Source organism: Monocercomonoides exilis, assembly GCF_001643675.1.
Source record: "Monocercomonoides exilis strain PA203 chromosome Unknown scaffold12-1864167, whole genome shotgun sequence".
In the NCBI taxonomy this organism is placed as follows: domain Eukaryota; phylum Preaxostyla; order Oxymonadida; family Polymastigidae; genus Monocercomonoides; species Monocercomonoides exilis.
Genome location: NW_027150557.1, coordinates 1,580,025 through 1,597,076, shown reverse-complemented (window position 1 = coordinate 1,597,076; position 17,052 = coordinate 1,580,025). Strand labels below are relative to the sequence as shown.

Genomic DNA, 17,052 nt, shown 5'->3' with positions numbered 1-17,052 from the left:
TGATAATTGAATGACGCATATGAATCAAGTGTTTGAATGAAAAATTAATACAAATTCTTTTGATGATTGCTTTTGAGTTAAACACATTTTTGTAAACAAATATGAAACATAAGGTGTTATGGAATTTAGGATCAAATAATTTTTGATTCAACAATGCTCAAGGCTCTAACGCTTTTGAGAAATGGCGAAAGGGCACATCAAGATAAAAATATAGCTTTGGCTCAGACTTATTATAGGCAAGCCGTATCTGCTTTTGAATTTGTTGAAAAAGGTATTGACTTGTTTTTCAATTTTCTCAACATTATCACTGAGCTAACAACATAGAAATGAAAAAACCTGATCACAAAAAGGTTATGGATACGTGGATTTCCCGTCTAAAAACATTTTTGGAAATATTCCAACGAATTATAGATAGATATGCGGTGAATACTACAACTCGGAGAGACCCGTTTCAAATTGGATTTTCATCGTCATCCTCTTTATTTTACCTTGACAAACTTTCTCTCAAAGAAAGAGAGTTTGTTTCTTACTTGAAACCCTCCGCGGAAGCAAAGATTGCTTTGGCAAACTTGTGTTATGAATACGCACTTAATTCTGCACTAGAAAAAGGTTTCACATTTTATTTTATAATAATCATCTTGACATTAATATGTATCTTTTTTTCTTTGCATTCTCATAGATTTCAGATCTGCTGAAATGTTTGTCATGTTTGCACTTGAACAATTTGAAGAATGCAACACATGTATGCTTCTGTGCATTACAGTACTAAATTATCGTTTTTTTTCTTGATTATGTGATACTTTAGACAAATTATCGAAGGAATATCAAGATCTTATTGTTTTAAGGATTGAAAATTCAAATAAAATGTTGACTTATTTGAGAAATCAGACGCTAAATCGTTTGTTGCAATTCATGATTCACTAACATTCTTTAAAAAAAAACACCATTATATTTTTATTTGAAAAATATTTATTTAAATGCTTTCAGTTCCTCATACTCTCGACTCTCGTTTCAGTAGCGAGGAGCGTGATATTATTCAAGCTTCGAGTACTCTTCATGGGATGCTTTTTGTGCCCTGGATGAGTTCTGATTGTGCAGTGCCAACGAGTCGAGTATCGTTGCCTCTTCTGTCTCTAAGCTCCAAGCAGAAAGCAGCAAATCCTGAGTTTCTTCGGGCGCATTCCATATTTTGTCCATCTGTGGCATCTGGTCAGTTGAAAGTGTTTGGCAACATGTCATGTGGAGATATCACACAGACGATTGTGGGAGACTGCTCTTTTCTCTCGTCTTTGAGTGTGCTGGCGCTGGAAGAGCGGAGAACAGGCAAGCGAATCCTCACTAATCTCATCTACCCGCAAAACTCGAGTGGTGTGCCTTTGGTCAGCCCGACAGGCATTTATCACATAAAGCTGTATTTCAATGGTTCATGGAGACGTGTTGTTGTGGACGATACGTTTCCTGTCGCAAAATTGGATTCAGCTACTTTTCTTTACACTTCATCAGCATCTTCTGCTTCTTCATCATCATCTTCCCCATCAACCACTTTAAACACTTTTTCCTCGTCTCATTTGAGGCAGCCTTTGTGTTCATTCAGCCAAAGACGCGATGAACTGTGGGTGTCTCTGCTGGAAAAGGCGTATCTTACTGTGATGGGAAGAGGATACGAGTTTCCTGGTAGTCACAGCGGAGTTGATATCAACATGCTTTCGGGGTGGATTCCAGAAAAGTGGGATCTGCACAGCAAAGAAAGAGTGAAAGAGAAAGAGGAAAGAAAAGACCGAAACGAAGAAGAAAAAATAGAAAAAAGCAGCGACATCATTAAAAGTGATACACAGCAATCATTTGCAAGTCCTAAGTCGCCAGATGCAGAGCTTGCGAATGCAAAGTGGGAGCGTATTGTGGATGGACTGACAACAAACATGTGTGTCCTGACGATGTCAACAGGATATCTGACTCCAACTGAAGAGGAGCGGGTGGGGTTGCTTTCCTTCCACGCATACGCTGTTTTGGCTGCGAAGGAAGTGAAAGGCTGGCGTCTGCTGCAACTGAAGAATCCGTGGGGCAGAAACAGGTGGAAAGGAGCATTTTCAGCAACTGACTGCGAACATTGGACAAAAGAGATGGAGGAGGCAATTGGTTACAGTAGAGAAGCAGCACTCCGCACAGACGATGGCATCTTCTGGATTGACTTTGCATCTGTTCTTGTGTATTTTGACTTCTCCAACTTCAGCTGGAATCCGGAGCTGTTTCCACATCGCACGCAGCTGCATTGTGTGTGGAGAGGGTGTTTATTGACAAGAGTACATGATCTGAACATGGCACATGCTCCTCAGTTTCTGATCAGAAAAAGGAAGCACCAGATCATCTGGCTGCTGCTCACACGCCACTTTGCTGACCATTCGAAGGCAGATGATGAAAGTGGCACTTCCTCCGTAGAAAGCTCAGCGCTTTCTTTCCCAAATTCATCTCCTTCTTCAAGCAGTTCGAGCGAAGGGGATGTTGATGTTGATGAAGGTGTGCCAATGTGTCTGAGAATTGTTCCACACAAACCTGTTCACACAAAAGCTCAAAACAAGAAACAGGTCAATGAAAATGACAAGGCAAATGAAAGCTCGAACGCGGGAACGGACACAAACTCTTCTGTAAATTGTGATAACAGCGCTGCCTCAAGCATCAATGAGAAAGAAGTTGAAGAAGCAGATGATGACGATGATGAAATTGAGCCTCCTCACATTCAGCGTCTCTGCTACTTCCCATCAACAGAATCGCAAATCAAGCATTATCGCGACAGCCACGTTTTGGAAAAGCTCACATCTTCCTTCGACGGCTACTACACAATTGGCATTTCTGTCTATGTTTCACCTTCGATGGCAACTGCACGTTCGCCGATGTTTTCTCCAGGAAGCACAATTGGAAATCAGTCAAACTCCAACTCTCCTCTTTCTCCCATGTCCTCATCTTCGTCTTATCCTTCTTTGAGAGGCAGCCCGCTCTCATCTTCTCTTTCTTCTCTTCAGTCGGTTGGCTCTTCTTCTCCATCTTTTTCCCCTTCTGCTCCTCCTTCTTCTATTTCTTATTCAGATTCCTCATCTTCATTGTCTTCATTGTCATCTGAATATATTCCACCAGATGTGCGCTTCACTCTTTCTGCTTATTCATTGGAGCCACTTGAAATCTCAGCAATTCCAAGTCATTCAGAAAGCACACTCAGCATTAACAGTGCATGGGTTAATAGAAGTCCAATACTTTGTGATTCAGCCATGAGAGAGATTGGCGAAAGAGAAAAGGAGGAAGAGGAAGAAGAAGAGGAAGAAAGAGAGAAAGAGAGATTGAGTAAAGAAATGACAGAAAAGAAGAATGAATCAAGTGATGGTGAAGAAGAGGGAAGAGTTTTAAATGAGGACGAAAATGATACATCTGAAAGTGAAATGTTAAGAAAGGAACTTGTAATATGGAAAGAAGGCAAAGTGGCATCAGGCGCTGATGCAGTTACACCATTTCGCAATTCCCTACCAAACACACTCTTTTTTGCTTCTATGAAAGCAAAGGCATCTTCAAACAATTCTTCATCTTTATTATCATCATCAGCCTCTCAATCCTCTATAAGTATGCAATCCTCAGTTAAATGCTCGTTGCCCATTGAATCTTTCCTCTCTCCAGCATCATACATTCCACCATCACTTCCTCTTTCACTCGCATCTCACTACTCACACACCATTCGCACACCTTCACTCCACTTCGCAAGCGCTTCCCTTCTTCCGTTCCTGTATGGCACTCAAACTTTCTTTGCACCTCAGTTTCTTGTTCACCTCACAAAAGCCAATTCACATTCAAATATTAACACTTCAATGAGCAGCAACACAGCAGCCAGTGGAGAGTGCCCAGATTACTCGTCTTCACTCTTTGTCTGGGTTGAAACTTTATCTGACACAAAATTCCTTATTGAACAGGCCATCAGAAACAAGCCAAGAAGAATGAAATTTTCAACCCTTCCAAATCCAAATGTGTCTGCTTCTTCTTCGACTGCTTCTTCAACTGCTTCTTCTGATACTTGTCAGCCATTATCCACTTCATCAGAATCATCGACACTTCGTTCTCAATCATCCGATAAAGAACAGAGTGATTCAAGAGCAAAACTCTACCGTCTGTCGCGTCAGTGCTCGCTGGCAAACAAATACAGAAAGCATTTGAGGAATTCGAGCATTGTCATTGGCGAAGACGTGGAAGACGTGACAATCATCATCCCATCTCAGGTCAACACATCGCTTGTCAGCACAACTCTTGCTGAAAAGATGGCAAAAGAAGACACAACATCATCTTCTTCTTCAAATTGCTTGTCTGACTTCTCGATCTCTTCGACTTTTTCAACGAGAAATTCTGATGATTTGAGTGGCAGCAGCTTTCAGTTGAATGTCGTTCCTCCGAAGGGATACACTGCTACTCTTGAAGAGCACGATTCTCCGTGGAAAACGTTTCCGTTTGAGCTTTGCTTCTCTTTCTGCGAAGTTCAGCAAGCAAACAACGAACAAGTTGAAAAGACAGAAGTGGCAGATTCTTCTTCAAATGTGCAACCTTCACTCAGCCAGCAAGCATCGTCAAGCACTTCTCATTCACCTTCAGCCAGTCTTTCATCAACACTGAATCCGATCCTTCCGACTGAGCGCAGATATTTCATTGTGCAGTCACTCTGCGACGAAACAGCTGTGTCGATGGCGCTTCTGTTCTTCTCGCCAGTGACATCCACCTTCATCACGCACTTCTCTGTACATTCTCTGGACAAGTCAAATGTTGTGTCAGAAGGAGAAGATTGGATTTATGGCTCCTCCACAAACAATTCAGCATCGTTCTCTTTTATCCTGGACGAGCTGTCTTCTCACACAAATCGCCTGCCTCCAAGCAGCATGCTGTTTGAGGCTCGCAAAGAATCGGTGAAGTCGTCTCTGTTCAGAATTCCTGAGAGTGTGCGAGACTTGTGGCAGAGCAGTTTCTGCTCCTCTCCTCAAAAACAAGATCCTACTGCTCCTTCATCTGCTCAGTCTACGCATCTGAGTCTGGTTCCTTGTGCATTCTCTTTTCCTTGTGCGGCTGGAACTTTGCCAAAAGTTGGAAGTTATATTCTTGAGGTACGGATGCCGTCTTCTATTCCACTGTCCTGTGTTGGATTTGCTTGGAGCGATCATCCACTTCTTTTTTATTAAAGTTAATAAACTTTTTGATACAACTTTGTTTTTGTCTTTGCTAATTGTAATTTGATCATTTAAGGATTTTTTGTTATTTTACTTTGATGGTGATTTTCTGTTCTTATAGTTAATTGCCTCACCGTTGAATTTTATATTTTTTTTTTTTGAAAACAATAAAAAAATAAACATGTATCTTAGATTATTCTTATTGAGAATCATTTTCAAAGATATTTAGTCAAAACTTTGACTAAATAGAGACTGGGTTTTTTTTCGAAATGTTTGTTTTATTTCAGTGATTGAAAAGTTCAATGGGTTTTTTTTTTTTATTATTCACAAGACGCATCCCATAACAAAACGGTTATTTCTTCAAGTTTATCTTTTTCATTTTTTTATTGTTTTATGAGTTAGAAAGGCTTATCGCTTTATAGAGCAAAAGAAAAAAAAAATAGTGCATCACGCATTCTCACGTGAATAAAATTAAAAATGCAGTTTAGTTCCAGTTATTAACGCCAAAAGAAAACTACTCATTTTCAAGGAAGATGAAGCATAACCATTGTTGCACATTTTTTATCCTATTCGATAATTTAGCATATTTACTGAAACTTCGCTTTTATTGCAAAATGCAGACACGTCAAAGATTGAGCGACATATTTTTGAAAAATGATTCATTCAAGGCTATTCCATGTAATGTTTGCAAAACAGTCATATTTTTGCAATGGCATTTATATTTTACGGCTTTTATTTTTGGAAAACTTCACTTTCCTCCGATAGTCGAGATTCAGACCGAAAATATCGCTGAAATGAAAAAGGTTCCAGATACAGAATTAGGGGAAGCCGACTCCTCAGCTCAACAAGAGAAATTCCAAAAGAGTTCAATGTTTGAGTTTTTCGTTTGTCATAATAATTTTTGATATGTGCTTTGGGATATTTTTTTCGACTTTCAAAAAATGAATTTTTTTGATTATCGATCAAAGAGAGACTCACAAATCATTTATTGATAGCACAAAGCTGTGCTTTATATAACAATTCAATAGGAGAAGGAGGAATATGAAAAAAAGAAGTTTTCTATAAAGAGAAGACATTATGATTGAGCAATTTCCAAACTCAACCAAATCAATATGAAAGGGATTATCAAAACTCAACAAATATCAAAACAGTTATATTGAAGCATTTTTGAAGTGACAGGAAAATTTCTGAAAAAGGCAGAATTTCATTGGATTACTGTTTAAGAATGTCCTGAAAGGAAATTGATTCAAAAATTAATTGAAAATTAGAGAAACAAAGAAAAATTCAAAAATTGAAAGAAAATATTGAATGCTTCAAAGAAGAAGAAGACTTGAAAAAGATAGATAAGAAATAGAAGAGAGCAAAATTTGGATCATCTCAAGTTACAAATAAAATAAATAAGAACAGAGAAAGAATAGAGGTTCCGACAACAAAAATCAGTTTCTCTTTTGAAAAAACAGTAAAAAAATGAATTCCACTGAAAAGAATTGCAGAAAAATGCAGTTTTGGAGACACGACGAAGAGTTGAAGCAATGTTATTCAATGAAGCAAAAGCAATAATGTGCGGCTTTGGAGCATTCGGAATTATTTCTTGGTGTGGAAATTTTCATTTTCATCATTTTTTGATATTTTTTTATCTCCATTTGTATTTTCAGGAATATTTAAAATCAAGTGGAGAAAACAAAAAGATTCATTATGAAATCCAACATTTTTGTGAAGATGTTCGAAGATGTTAAAGAAGCTGAGTGGATGAGGCAGTTCATTAAAGCAAAATATCCGCAGAAAGATGAGATTTGAAAAATGAAAGAAAAAAGAAAAAAATAATAATTAAAGATTGCAGTTTCTTGGAATTAATGTTAAATTTGAATGTTTCGGAAAAATGGAAATAAAAATAGAGAATTGGAGTTAGAAAATGGAAATGATGAAGGAAATAATATTTTTTGATGCTCCACAAGGTAATGGGATATTATCATAAATTTGGGTTCATATTACCCATTATCATCATTGAAACAATGATTCTCTTCGTTTTTCTTTCATGTTTGTTCTCAATTATCTGTATACAAGATTGCAATTACAGGTTAAGTTATGAATATGATGATTTCCGTGTTTGTGGGATGGAGAAGAGTGGTATTTCAGCAAAAGGAAGTGTTGTTCATATGTTCTGTGAAATACACAACTCATCAGCCGAATTGAAGGGGTTGTTGCTTGAAAAGCCAGACGATTCTGTTGTTTTTGGCATTTGTGCAAAATCATTCCTGTGCCTTGATAACTGTTTGTTGATGAGAAAATGCAGTTTTAATGCACCATATATTGATAATCGAGGAGCGTGTGAGATGATAAATACGACCTTGAATATCGGAAGTGATGACAAGTGTGAATCGATGGCAAGTCTTGTGAAGATGGGAGCTGAAGATTCATCGTTGGTTGTGAGAAGCAGTGAGTGGAAGAACGTTGTGTTTGGTGGAAGTGGAGGCAGCTTTTTGAGAGATGGTTCAGGAAATTATGAAGGGATGAAAAACTGCATGTTTGTGAATATCACAATGAAATTCATGGAAACGGAAAAAATACCAGTTGATCACATATCAGTGATGAAAATGAGCAGAATGGAGGATTGTGATGTTGAGAACTCGATGAATGTGTTGGAGGGAGGAATTGTGAGTGGAACAGAAGGATCTGTTTCTTTTTCCTGCAACAATTGCACCTTCCATCACAACGAAAGGGTGGATCGGAAAGTTAAAAATACAGGCAGACTGACAACAACTGAAACACAGAACTTCATGAATGCTGAATGGATTGGCTGTTCATCCGAGTGTGGCGGAGCACTGTATGTGCATGACAACGAGAATGCAACACTGACAGTGGAGAATTCATCATTTGTGAAATGCAATGCAACTTTAACAAGAGGTGGAGGTATTTTTGCTTTGAGCATTGCAGAATGCACTGTGAAGCATTCAACATTTGTTGAGTGTTATTGTGTTGCATCAAATGATTGTGGAGGAGCCGGGATAGAACTATCTCAAATATCAGTTCAGATGTTTGTCGAAAACTGTCTTTTCAAGGATGGATGGACAGGTAATGATGGTGGAGGATTGGGAATTTGGAGTTCAAAAACAACAAAAACAAAAGAGTGCATTTTGGATTGTTATTTCCAAAACTGCGGTGCACATAGTCCAAGCAGTTCGGGTGGAGGAGGATTCATTCATTGGAACACAATTGCAAAAGCTGTTGCTCATAACTGTTTTTTTCAAAATTGCCATTCAGATGGTGGCGGCGGGGCCGCTAGTATTCTAATAAATAGTTTCAATGGAGCTATTCTTTTGTTTTGTTTTTTTCACAACAACACAGCTGCACATGGTAATGATATTGCTATCGATGGTAATTCAACAGATTCCCAACTTGTTTGGTGTTATTCTACAAGAACTGAAGGTGTGAGATATTTAGCAGATGGAAAAGATAAAAGCTATTGGCTTCCAAATGTGGGAGGAAGAAGCAGATTTGTGGCTTCAACTCAAGTTCAGGAAAATGCGAAAGACACATTCAGCTGTGGATTGAATGAAAGTTGTGCATGCATCACAATCAGCCATTGCTTGACCCAAATGATTGTTGGATTTGTGAAGGAAATCAAGGTACTTTCTGGAACAGTTTTGGAAGGAAAAGGAGTAAATATTGCGGAGAAAACAATCTCTGTGAATGGAGATTCTCCCTCTGACTCAGCCATTGAAACAAAATTTGATGCAATTGGGTTGTGTTTGTTTTGTGTTGGAACAGGGAAATTGGCTGTGAGTGATCTGTCTGTGGTACACAACACATCATATGAAAACAACCGACAAAGCAGACTGTTTGAGGTGAAGGAAAGTGGGTTGATAGATGCGAATAGATTGGACATATCGATGGATGCAGCTCATTCAGAAGAGAGGAGCATTCAGAACTCACTTGTGAAACTTGAGGGGGGAGAGTTGAAGATGAAAGATGTGAGATGGGGACAAACAATCAGCGCCACAAGTTTGATATCTCTTTATCAAGAATCATCTGTTTCATTGTCTCTGGATAACTGCACATTCACAAACATTGTGAGAACAACAGCAGATTCATCGCTGATGAATGTGGGTGAAGGGTCGCATTCGATAACTCTTGAAGGATGCACGATTGATGGCTGTGGAAGTGAATTCTCTGATTTTGGAGGAGGCATGATGGTTGAAGTGGGGAGTGGAAGTTCATTGAACGTGAAAGGAGGAATTGTGAAAAATTGTTATGCCTCAACCACACAAGGCAGAGGAGGAGGGACTGGACTGAAAGTGAAAGACGCAAATGCAGATTTTCTGATTTCATCAGCATTTGAAAGAAACAGAGCCAAATGGGGAAGTGACATTTTTGTTGACTCGTTCGATCTGGAAACAACAGCAAAAAGTGGGAAGATCACTTCATTGACTGCCTCGTTTGAAACAAAGAGCAAGATACAAGGATATGATAATGGAGATGAATCAGCTCCAATTCCGCTTTGTGTTTATCTGATTCCTTTGCCAGATGAGATTTCTGTGAACAGTGCTGATGCATTTGATCATTCTCACTGTGGATTTGCTGAGTTTCCATGTCTGACTCTGAAACATTCACTGACAAGGCAAGAGGAAGAAAGGAAGATTGTTATTGATGGGATGATCGAAATGCAAGATGAGCTGATATTCGACTCCTTCAAACACATGATCAGAGGGAAAGATGGAAACAGTGGATGGAAGGTGAGTGACGATCCGAATGGAGAAAGAGAAAATATGATAGCAGTCAGTGCAAATGCGAATATGAGCTCACTTGTTTTTTCTGTTCCTTCTGTTCTCCAAAGTCATGAAGCATTCTTCAGTTCCGCATCATATTCATTTTCGCTTGAGAGCTGCTCGCTGACTTTTCAAGACGCTCAATCAGCGTTATCTTTTGTGTTTTTGTCAGCAACAGCAGGAGAGGTTTCTGTTTCATCGTTGAATGTCTTGTCTTTGGTTATTGGAGATCATCCATTGATCAGTCTTGATGGAAGCAATGCTGCAGGCACATTCTCTTCCATGATCGTTGAAGATATTTTGTCTGAGACAAATAGTGTTTTGTTTGGGGTGGCTAATGGAGCTTCTTTTTCGATAAGAGATTCAACACTTTCAGTGAAATCATCAACAGAGTCAATTCGAGTGATTTCAACAAATTCAGCCAAGATGCTGAAGCTCACAAACAGTTCAATGAGTGGATTCAGATGGAACGGAGAAAATGGAGGAGCAGTGGAATGCACACTTGGGAGGGATTGCTCACTGGAAATTGTTGGTGGGATGATGTCAGGGTGTGAGAGCAATGGGGGAAATGGAGGAGGGTTGTGGGTTGAGATGGAAGAAGGATCATCCTACACTGTGGGAAACATGACAGATGCTGACCAAACACAAGAGGCATATTCCAATGATGGAAGTGGTTTGCTTCAATTCACAAATTGCAAGGCAATACAAAACACAGATGGAGAGCGTGGATATGGAGGAGGGATTTATCTTCATTTGGATGATGGAGCAAGCTCATTCGTTTTGAAGGATGTTTTATTTTCCTGGTGTGATGCCAGAGAAGGGAAAGAAGTGTTCGTTAACGCAAAAGAGCTGATGAATGTAATTGACAGAAGATCGATTGGATTTGATGTTGATTTGAATAACTTTTCAAAATTGAATGGGTTTGAGAGATCAGCGCTGAATGAGGCATTTGCCATTCCGCTGGTGTTGTATTTGTGGAATAACTTTTCAGTGTCTGCATTTGTTGGAGGAGGATCATCAAGCCATGATTTTTCGATGTGTGGACATGAAGCGTTTCCATGTTCCACAATCGCCAAGGCAGCATCAGTTCATTTTGAGGATAGGAAAAAAGATATCTCAATCATTGATTCATTTTCTTTTGAGGAGGAATTGAGCTTGAGTGCAAATGGGTGGAACATCAAAGCAAAGGAGAATAAAATGAAATGTGTTGTTTGTGATTTGATAGATGGAGCACAAAATGCACTAATAGAAAGCACAATCACTGTATCTGTAACTGGAATTGTATTTTCTATGATTAAATCCCTGTCTTTTCATGAAAGTGTGTTTGAGTGCCGTTCAGGGAAGCTCACACTGAACAAATGCGGGATGGAAGGAGGTGCTGAGGCAATTTCGACTGTGTTTGTGAAGGCAGTTGGAGGGGTTGTGGGGGTGAGTGAGTTTGGATCAGAGAATATGAAAATTGGAGATTCATCGTTTTTCATTGTTGAGGGAAGCAATGAATGTGTTCCTTCATTAAATATGACGAACAGCCATTTTGGAGATATCACATTTGGTGATGGGTGTGTTGTTGAGTGTCACAACGGAAATATCGATGAGATGTCAGGATGCACATTTTCATCGATTTCTCGTTCGAAGGGAAGTGGAGGGTGCATCAGCATTACGAATGAAGATGATGAAAGAGATTACAAAGTGGAAATATTTGACTGTGCATTCGAAGGCTGCGCTGTTGAAGGAGAGGGAAATGAGATTGGAGGAGGTGCACTCTTTTGTGAATCATCTTCAGAAACGAATCTTGTGGTGAGTGGATGCACATTTTTTGGTTGCACAGCTCCATATGAAGGGGAAGCAATTGGATATGGAGGAGGAATAATGCTGAAGATACTGAAAGAAGAAGAAGAAGAAGGAAAAGCAGCATTTGTGATATCCTCACCTATTATTTCATCTGACAGGCCAAACAATGCGAAATATGGGAAGGATCTGTTCGTTTCGTCTCTATCGCTTGCCAGCAGCGTCAATAACGAAACGCTTCCATTCGTGAAAGATAGATTGGAAATGCTGACTGAAGACTCAATGAGAGGATATGATGGAGGAAACAAGGAGTGTGCAATCCCACTGATCTATTTCTGGAAAAGCATTGGATCAAGTGTATATATTGCAGAGGAAGGAAACAATGTGATTGTGTGTGGATTGTTGGAGTATCCGTGCAGCTCTGTTGATTATGGAATGAATCGGATCAGCCGTTCAACAGCTGAGACGATGATGATTCGTGGAGTTTGTGAAATGAGGAGTGAAATAAGGATGTGCGAGATGAAGGTGGAAGGAACAAATAGGGAATCAGACAAAATCCAATTTGTGAAAGAGATTGAAGGGAATGGGAATGTGATTGTTGAGTGCAAAGGGGTTGTTCAATTCAAAGAAGTGGGGATGGCGATTCCGACTGCATTTGATAATGTTGCAAACATCCTCATCCAGACAGGTTCAGATTCAGTCAAAACGAGTGTTGTGAGCTGTTCAATACACAGGAGTCACAATGCTGAAGGTGAGGTGTCATTTGTGCTGATCAGTGCCTCGAAAGGAATTGTTGAGATCGAAGAGACAAAGATAGCTGGATTTTCAACGATGCATGAGATTATGAGCATATCAGCTGATTGTTTGACAGCCATGAACGATGTGACATTCATAGATATTTCATTGAGTGGGAAAAGTGCAATTGCGATGAGTGAAACTGCAATTTCTGGAAGTGAAAATGTTGATGAAGAAGAAGAGTGGAGCATTCTGTTTGAGCAATGTTCGTTTGTGAACGTGAAGAACAGCGTGACAAACAACCCTTCATTGCTTTGCTGTGATGTGCCGAATGAAATGAGACTGAAAATGGAGAACTCAACAATTGATGGATGTGGATCGACAAGCTCGAATGAAGGAGGAGGAATGTTCTTCCTCCTCAATGAGAGGGGGAGGCTGGAGATGAATCACACAAATGTGACAGAATGCTTCTGCTCGAACACTGGAAGAGGAGGAGGATTGTTTTTGAAATCACAAAGTGCGTCACAGGAAGCGTTGCCATTTGTGCTGTCGAATATCACTTTCAAAGGGAATGTCGCATCAAAGGGAAGAGATGTGTTTGTGAAGTGCACAGACCTTGACTCGAAAATAAGTGAATCACAGTTCCTGATAAATTTTGTGGAGCCGTTTGTGAAGGAGCTGGCAATATGGGGATGCACAGCAGACAATTATGGAGATGAGGAAGATCTGCTTGGGAGAGTGTTTGTGTTCAGGAGCGAATTCATATTTGTGTCTTCGATTGTGGGGAACAACAGCGATAGCAAGAACTGTGGGGAAATGAAGGGTGTGTGTTCATCGCTGAATGTTGGGATGGGTCATATCATCCCATCTGATTATTCACAGTTGTTTGTCTGGAATGAGTCAGCATTAACTGGTTTGTGCTCTGCTCAGAGGGTGACAATCAAGTCGATGGAGGTGAGCAGGAATGCTGAGATAAAAGTGAGAGGGTTCGATTTGGAAGGTGAAGGAGTCGTGAGAACTTCGGAGTTTGTTCGATTTGAAAATGTTTCTTTCATTTTTGGTGGAATGGGGAATGTTGACTGCTTGTGCTTGATGCGCCAGTTGAATGGATCTCTTGTTCTCGAATCTGTTTCGTTCTTGTCAGAGAGCAGAACAACAGAGAATTCCCAGACCCTTTTCAATTTTTCTCTGATTGTTGTTGAAGATGGGGTATTTGAGGCAGAAAAGTGCAGTGTTGGCCGCTTGAAATTCTCAAAGCCTGTTTTCCTTTTATTGAGTTCGGAACGTGCAACATTTGAGGATTTGGGAGTGGATAGTGTGGAATGCAAGAGTTCGGTGATTGAATGTGGAAAGAGTGAGGAAGTGAGCATTTCAAAGTTGATAGCCACAAACATAACTCTTCAAGATAGAAGTCTTATCTCAGTTGAAATTGGTCACTCTTCGCTCGTTTTATCTTTGGCGTTATCATCATTCTCCAACATCAGCCGATCAAACTGTGGGTCTTGCATTGTTTGCACAACTCAGCACATGAAAGGTTTTGAGATGAGAAACTGCTCTTGTTGTGGGTGCACATCGGAGTTGCCAAAGGGGAGCCAAATAGCGATTGCGTTGGCAGAAAAGATATTGATGGAGTCGTGTGTGTTTGAAGGGAATCTTGTTTCAGGAAGTGAAGGGAATGATATTGCAGATGAAATCTGCAAATGGAATGGTTCTGTTGTTGATTTCACAAATTGTTCTGTTGAATTGAGAGATACAACAATCTGCAACTCCTCAAAAGGAGGAATGAGTGTGAGTGGAGGATATGTGATGATTGAGGCAGGTAATTTCAGCAACAACAGCCCTTCGATTGAGAATTACCCATCTGTGCGAAGAAACATTATTTGCTCGGATTCTGCTTCGCTGACCATTTCCAGCTTGAAAGGAGGAGATGGCTTGGAGAAAAACACATCACTTTGGTTTTTGAATGAAGGATGCCTCTTTGAAGGGATTGCATCAGAAAGAGCATCTTCATTCTTCATTCCATCATTGGAGCGTGTTGAAACAAAAGAAGCAGGAGCTGAAGTGAAACTTGTGTTCAAAGGGAAGCTTCTGCTCCCTTGCAACTTATTGTTCATGGTTGTGAAACAAATTGGTGACGAAAAGCAGATCGAAAAATATGAGTTTGATGGAAATGGATATGTATCTGAGACAGAAGCAGAAGGGAGTGTGCCTTCGAAGACAATAGCTGAGGCTGGAGACGAAGCAGAAGTGAGAGTGTGCGTTCTGTTTGGGAAATCCAATGAACAATCATCCACTGACTCTTTCATCCTGAAGAACAGAACAGAGTCTGAGAAGAATGGTGATGGAAATGTTGTTCAAGGAGGGAAAGGATCAAACTCATTTTGGGTTATTATTGTGGTTGCATGTGCAGTTTTCATTGTGTTGCTGGCAGTGATTGTTGTTTTGGTTGTTCGGTGGAGAAAGGTGAAGAATGAAGCAGAAGATCTGAGAGAGATTGTGAATGATAATATCAGAAAAGATCCGAAGGCGTTTGAGATGGTGACGATGGAGATGTCACCTGAAGATCAGTGGAGGAGAGCGGAGAAGGAGGCTGAGAAGAAGAATGAAGAAAGGATAAAGAAGAGGGTGTACGAAAAAAGCCTGGGACATTCTGAGTCATCAGAGCATCTTCTATCTGAGAGTGGATCAACTGAATACATTTTGGGGAGAGATTCAGACAAGATCCCTGATTGGGCATTAGAAAAGGAGGAGGAAGAAGAGATAAGAAAGAGAACGTCATCACCATCCATTTCATCCACTTCCACCACTTCGACAACAGATTCAGATTCGACATTTGTTCGCGGAGAGGATCTGTGCCCCACCACGTCGTCGATGTCGAATCTGGTGGATGCAATGGCCTGCTCGTCTCCACATGAGAAGCTGATTGTGGATCTGAGGGATTCACTGTTCATGCTGCTTCATGGGAGGAATGAGAAGAAGGAGATGGCGATTGGCACGTTGAAGGAAAGAGAACAAACAGCTGCCCAGATCCTGTTCTGGGTGGCGAATGGGGCACTCCACTCATTTGATGAGATGGAAAACTCACTTCAGTCATTGGCCAATCTCAGCCCTCACATTGTGTTATTCTCTGAACACATGGTCATTTGTATTGTGATGCACTCTGACTTCTCATCTGATGATTCAGATTCATCATCCATCTCTTCATCAACTGTTGTAACATCTGCAAGTGGAGATGATGATGATGATGATGAAGACTCTCTTCCTTCATCAGCATTTGAGGAAGAGAATGACTTCAAAAAAGAGTGTCTGAGGTGGAAGGCGCCAGAACTGCTGATCAACAAGAAGATGGGAGCAACAAAGGAGTCAGTGTCGTTCTCGATCGGGATGATGCTGTGGGAGTGTCTGACACTCAAGATCCCGTTTTGGGAGTTTGAAGCGGAAGTTGCAGGGAAGAAGATTGTGAATGGAGAGAGGCCAAAAGTTGAATGCATTCGAGAGTTGCCTATTGGAGTGATTTCGGAGAGGTGCATGTTGGAAGAGAGTGGAAGCCGTCCAACACTTGTTGAGTTGAAGCGAGAGTTCATCCAGCGATTTCCATCAGGCGCAGCGATGGTTACTATTTCAGATGCGATTGACATCACTGGTGAAACAGAAGATGAAAATGAGGAAAGTGGAACGATGACAGAAGAAAGCTCGTTTGTCTCGAGGGTGAGATGAGCATGTTCAGTCTGAAAGAAAATAATTATCAAAAAACACAAAAGTGTATAATATTGCTTCTTCAAAAGGCGAAGATTGGAGGATGTGGGATAAGAGAGGGTTCATCGAAGAGAGTTGAGAAATGAGAATCAGAAGCCACAGTTTGACTGGATGAGGGAAGTGACTGAATGAAAAGAGAAAAAGATGAACAAAGAGATCCAATGAAAAAGAAAAATTCAGCAATCATACGGATGGTATTGCTGTATTTTCATTGTTGGGTTTTGATTGGATCAGAAATAGCAGTTTCAATTAATTGTTTGAATTATTCAACAACTCGTAATGTTTCGAAATTGAATTTTCCAAATATGTTTTGAACTTTTATTTGCTCATGCAAACAACATTTGCCATTTTTGTTGTAATGAACACCAAAAAATTATTCAATAAAGGAAATTTTTCAGTAAAAGAACATATTTTTCATTTCAAATAAAAAAATTGGAAGCTTTAAAATAGTTATTTCAAATGAAATCGAGATTGTTGTGAACAAAGTATTAATTAATTATCGGCTGGCAAATCTTTGCTTTCAAATTTTCCAAAATATTTTGAAGCAAATATATCCGGTGTGCATCTGCACTGAAATGTTTTTTCTTTTAAATTCATGAATAAGTATTTCTCATTTGAAAATAATCATCTTTTGGCCATATGAAACTCTTTACAAGATAAACTGTTTCCTTTTAAGGATATTCGAAGTTAATTGAATGATCAGAAATTTTTTGAATTATTTTGCATTATTCTCCAAATAAATGATAATTGTTTGATGATGTTTTTGAAAATACCTATTCGATGAAAAAAACAACAATTTAGATTGATTGATTTTGTTCGTT

The 17,052-nt window shown here is 39.7% G+C and overlaps 2 protein-coding genes across 2 annotated transcripts; both read left to right on the top strand.

The window, feature by feature from the left end:
* The first annotated feature begins 127 nt into the window (after positions 1-127).
* On the top strand, positions 128-5,626 carry MONOS_3007 (putative calpain-7). The gene is made up of 5 exons (XM_067872974.1): positions 128-271; positions 325-609; positions 680-742; positions 806-898; positions 988-5,626. Exons 1-5 carry the CDS (start codon positions 154-156, stop codon positions 5,196-5,198), a joined length of 4,770 nt encoding a protein of 1,589 aa, XP_067731372.1. The 5' UTR covers positions 128-153; the 3' UTR covers positions 5,199-5,626.
* Positions 5,627-7,098: 1,472 nt separating this feature from the next.
* On the top strand, positions 7,099-16,634 carry MONOS_3008 (uncharacterized protein; the record flags this gene model as incomplete). Its single annotated transcript, XM_067872975.1, has 2 exons — positions 7,099-7,141; positions 7,251-16,634. The coding sequence occupies 2 exons, from the start codon at positions 7,099-7,101 to the stop codon at positions 16,190-16,192; spliced, it is 8,985 nt and encodes a 2,994-aa protein (XP_067731371.1). The 3' UTR covers positions 16,193-16,634.
* Between the last annotated feature and the right edge of the window lie 418 nt (positions 16,635-17,052).